Source organism: Nicotiana attenuata, chromosome 6 (genome assembly GCF_001879085.1).
Source record: "Nicotiana attenuata strain UT chromosome 6, NIATTr2, whole genome shotgun sequence".
Lineage (NCBI taxonomy): Eukaryota > Viridiplantae > Streptophyta > Magnoliopsida > Solanales > Solanaceae > Nicotiana > Nicotiana attenuata.
The window spans coordinates 10437255-10442511 of record NC_031994.1 but is presented as its reverse complement, the minus strand read 5'-3'; the positions used below and the strand labels follow the sequence as shown (position 1 = coordinate 10442511).

The window sequence follows — 5257 nt, the reverse complement described above, 5'->3', positions numbered from 1 at the left end:
AAGTTCTCGGTGAGCCTCGCACTTGTTCGCGTGGGTGGAGATTTTATTTATTGTTATGGTCTTTTCTTTGAACTCTTAGAGTCGGTCCATAGTCAATATTTTAGTGTCTTGCGTATTCTTCGTTATTATAGATTTATGTTGAGTATCGCTCATTCTTATCAAATTTGGATAGAAAGTATTATTTCTAGTTGTTAGTGGGTGGACTATTAAAGGTAGATATTTATTTTGGTTGAATGATAAGGTCATTGTCATTTGAATTGCTATTAGCTAGGATGTTTGGCTGCTGATTTGATACAGGAAAATTTTTGGGATAGTCCAAAAACAGGGGAAACTCTGTCCGATTTTCTGTAAAATACCGATGAGTCTTACTTGGGGGTACATGCTCCTGGGTGCCGGTCATGATCATTGGCTCGTGAAATATATGGGGTCGGTTGTACTCATACTATACATCTGCACATTGCGTGCAGATTTTGGAGTTGATGTTGCTGAGTATGGCGGAAGCTGGCATTGAAGATATACCTGCATTCCGGTTATAGTCGCATCTTGTTCCTGGTAGCTTTAGATTTATAAATCTGTTTATGTATGTTTCGAATAGATGATGTATTTATTTCGTAACAACTTTCCAAATTCTAAGTCTTAGAAACTCATGACTTGTACTATCAATCCGTGGGATTTTGTATATAAAGCTCAGTTATTGTATTTATTGATTCATGTTATCCTATTTGAGTTGTGTCGTTTATCATTTGGATTACCTAATAGGTTGGGTTAGATGCCATTACGACTAGCCGGATTTTGGGTCGTGATAAATTTTTAAGATGATCATTCTGGCCCATTTTCTTTGAAATAGTATTTATAGTATGCTTTTAATGTAATTGCAAGTTGTTGATTTGGTTCCTCGAATATTATTACGTACAACAGTAATCATCATGATTGGCACTAACATTTTGCATCAAAATTAAGGTTTGAATCACAGATCTGTGTTTGAGATTAATTGTCGCGAAATAAAAAATAAATTAAAAAAAAATCGAAACATGAACAAGTACTGGATATAAGTGATGACAACTTACTGCTTATACATAGGTTTTATGAATTTAAAGGGTGTTGTCCACATGAAGTAAATTGCTTAATCAAATATCGGTGTCGTGCATTGCACTTGCTTCCATTTTATGTATAACTAGCTAAAACATACTTCATAAAATATGCAAGACTAGATAACCTACACTTGTCTATTCTCACCAGGTCCCCCATAGAGTACAAAATGTTGACGATTTCCAGCTTGCCAATGAGGTATATCAACAACCTTGTATAAATTAGGATTGTCGGCATATGCGGTAGTTTTATCTTCATCTATGGTTTCACCTTTAGCATTTATAACTGCAATCTTTCTACAATAAGCTTCATGACTTGTATCTCCAATGGGAAAAAGGCCGGAGCCCATTGGGGGTTCAGGTTTACCTGGCGGACTATATACTACTCCTCCCCATTCGACATTCGTAGCGAAATTTTTCAAATTGGTGAAGATCCTTTGAGGCCAAAAACCAATTTGTGTGAAGTCTTCTTCAAGCAAGAGCCACCAATTCCCATTGACTAAATCCTTTTATTTTTAATAAGAAGTGTCTATGTTAGTACTTTTATGGATACACTGATATAGTTTATAGTAACTTAATAAAGAAATATAAAGTGTACCCGATCGATGGACATGGTATCCTCATATAATGTAGTAGCTCCAACGTGTGAAGAACGATTGTATACCATATCAATAGGTGTCTTAGTGTTCACCAATACAAAGCCAGGACATAGTATATTGAAGCAATGAATATTACCAGCCTATTCATAAAAAAAATTCTTACATAAGTTATGAAAATTGAGGCACATAGATATACCAAAAGATATACTAGTTTCATGTACTTGATAATGAAATCATAGGAGTGTAGTTAGATATTTAACTTACCTGAAAATGTATAAATAGCCTAGTTCTAGTATCCCCGTAGAGCATTGGGTCCACCTATGGCATGAAATAGAGTTATCATGATAATTGAATGGAAGCTTACTGATAACACTTTAAACTTGCAACTAGAGTACAATATATATTTAAAACTTATCACATCATCTTTTCCTTTATTCTCTCACCCCAATCTACTTAAAAGAATAAAAAACATAAAAAGAAAAAAATGATGTCACAGCGAAACGAAAAAAATTAATTAATTATTATATTACAAGTTATTAAACTTACTCTCCATCCAACTTGTACAACATCTGATCCCTTTTGAATTATCAATCGACATGCACTATGTTGCTGGCCTTCAACATGAGGATTCCATATACTAGCTGCCATTGTAGCTCCTCCAAACTTATTATTTGGATCATTTTGAGTTCGAGCTATTGCAACCTGAATATAGTAATTAATTCATGATAAAAGTATGTGCATCCAAATTTAGCATGTTAGTATTTGCTTCAAATCTTAATTTCTTTCTTTTATAGCAAACAATGAGGGGCATAGGAAAAAGTGACAAATTAAAAGAGCTTGATCAAGACTTAACTTGTGCCAACTCACATTGCTAAGCCCCCCCCACCCCCCACCCCACTCTCTCTCTATATATATATAAAATTAATTAAAGCGGAAAAAGATCTATTTATATATATTTCCTCTACCAAGTTCACTTGTCCACAATATTAGAAATATATTATCACTTTTAATTACTAATCCATTTAGCAAATCAAAAGAAGAATATATTATTTTCTTTCTATTACCCTTATTATTAATTACTTATTACCAAATTATTTTTCAAAAACTTTTTTTGCGGTATACGATAAAATATGTACTTTATTTATTAAATTTTAAAGGAAATACAAAGTCTAATATGGACGGAGGAAGTATCAAGTAAGGCTTAGCTCAAAAAGAAACAAAAGAAATACTATATATCAACTCTATTCCTCCACATGTATACCTTGTATCCTTGCGAATTTCTTTTTGGCTCAGTTTGGTTAGCCTGTGAACAAGCAGGAAAATATATGTATATATATGAGATTAGTCACGATATTTGAGAACTAAACATATTTAATCTCTTAATGCATGACTTTTTCTTAAGTCTCAGTATAATTTTATGTATTTTTATACTGTTATTCCTATAAATAAAGTTATACATTATAATGTTTGAAAGTGAATTATTTAAGCTAAAGCTAATAATTAGTATAAAATTATCTTACAGCAGCCAATTGGACATCAAATTTGATATCTTCTGGTGGTGGAATATATCTTTGTCTAATAAGATCTTCCTTGCTAATTCTTTTAATAGGAACTGTTCCAACGGGACAACCTTCACCGTTAAGCCATATTGTTGATGACCCACTAGTTGTCGAGGTACCTGAATTTTGTTTTAACCTACGTAAAGCAGGTTTCATCTGTCCATTCAAAAATAAGAAGGTTGATGTCACAATTTCATAATTTTATTAAAAAGTTCATGGTAAAATGGAGATTAGGGACATGCCTCAGGATGAAAATGATGATTCCTCAGCAATGGATGATCAAATGCAGGTTGCTTGTAAAAATTCACACAATCATACAAATCCCCATATGTAGTCTGCAAGCCAAAAAATTTGTCAAATAAACAATATATGATATATTGATCGAATATCTTGCTATCCCATTCGTTACTTTTGAATAAATAAATCAATAATAACAGCCAGTCTCATGATTTATCATTTTATACATATTTAGTTTGAGTTTCAACAGCCAAAAAAGACTTTTATATGCTTAAAAAGAACTTTTATAAAAGTCATTGTTTTGACTTTATTAAAATCGCGAAATCTATTATTATTATTATTATTATTATTATTATTATTATTATTATTATTATTATTATTATTATTATCGTAATTATTATATTTTTAACTCAATATCAAAATTTAAAAATACTTTCATAATGACTCTTGACAATTGCACATCGCTGTACATAGCTTAATAATATTTATATAATATTTTAAAGTTCTATGCTTATTGATATGGGGTACACACGTAAAATGCGTATACTAAAACTAATTAATAAAAATACATAAAAAGTGTTTTGATGTAGAAGGTTCTTCATTTTTAATATAGCATAGATTTTCAAAAAGGAAAAAAATTCTACGAAAGTTTGGTTTGATGTTTTTAATTCTTCATGGTCAAAGATGGAGGATGGAATCATATGTTCACCGCAAAAAGGTATGGTGGGATGTTTGAGATCCATCCACCCTTTACTAAAGATTTAGGTTCGGCTTTTAAAAAATAAAAGAAATTTTATATGGAGCGCTTCGTCCATTAATGGGCCCTATGTGGTACAAATATGAATTCGTCCAAATCATGGATTCTAAATACCAGCTGGCTGTACCAAAAAGGGAATCTTAGCACACAAATACATTATTACCTTAAACTTGAGAGACTAATTAGAACTACAATGGTTTTCAACCAAAATGTATACCTCTATTGTTTTGATGGCTGGCTTGTTCAAAAGTTTAAGTTGCTTTTCCAATTCCAAGTCCTCTAGTTCTGAATACCTCTTTGTTTCTCCTTGAACCCCATTATGACTCAGAAGAAGAAAATATAGAACCAACAAAGTTTGCCGCATAACTTTTTGATGCATCACCATTCCCTGTATTCAAAAATTTATTCTTACCAGCATTAATGTAAAATTATATACGTATTACAACAAACTAATATTCAAGCAAATAAATTAATTAACACCGAAAAAAACATACTAAACGAGCTTATTTCATATTAACCTTGATTCACTAGAGCTGAAGTATTCGAGAATGTATGTATAAGTGCTGAGAGCCAAACTACCCATGGATTTTCGACTGAGAGCGCCGGCCACCACGTTCGCCTTCCCTGGATGGTATAAAATGTTCATGTCATAATCCTTGAGCAGTTCTAACCACCGCCGCTGCCTTAAATTCAATTCTTTCTGCTTGAACAAGTACTGGAGGCTCTTGTGGTCTGAAAACACATCTACATGAACCCCATAAAGATAATGCCGCCATATTTTCAAAGCAAATACAACTGCTGCAAGCTCCAAATCATGCGTCGGGTAGTTCTTCTCGTGATTCTTGAGTTGTCTTGAGGCATATGCTATAACCTTCCCATGCTGCATCAATACACACCCCAAACCAACCCTGGAGGCATCACAATAAACCACAAACCCTTCCGTTCCTTCCGGCAAGGCCAATACCGGTGCCGAGGTCAACCTGTTCTTCAATTCTTTAAAACTTTTCTCATAAGCGT

At 32.9% G+C, this 5257-nt stretch overlaps 1 protein-coding gene across 1 annotated transcript; it reads right to left on the bottom strand.

Moving 5' to 3' along the window:
- LOC109227626 lies at positions 1217 to 5016 on the bottom strand. The gene is made up of 9 exons (XM_019392825.1): positions 4957 to 5016; positions 4769 to 4864; positions 4458 to 4628; positions 3489 to 3581; positions 3208 to 3402; positions 2234 to 2389; positions 1952 to 2005; positions 1687 to 1827; positions 1217 to 1594 (listed from the first exon to the last, which is right to left on the bottom strand). Exons 1-9 carry the CDS (start codon positions 5014 to 5016, stop codon positions 1217 to 1219), a joined length of 1344 nt encoding a protein of 447 aa, XP_019248370.1.

Coding starts and splice junctions, on each gene's coding strand:
- LOC109227626 (XM_019392825.1), bottom strand. CDS start 5,016: ATGGCGGCATTATCTTTATGGGGTTCATGTAGATGTGTTTTCAGACCA. Junction 4,629..4,768: donor TCTCGAATACTTCAGCTCTA/GTGAATCAAGGT, acceptor TTTTGAATACAG/GGAATGGTGATGCATCAAAA. Junction 3,403..3,488: donor ATCATCATTTTCATCCTGAG/GCATGTCCCTAA, acceptor TTGAATGGACAG/ATGAAACCTGCTTTACGTAG.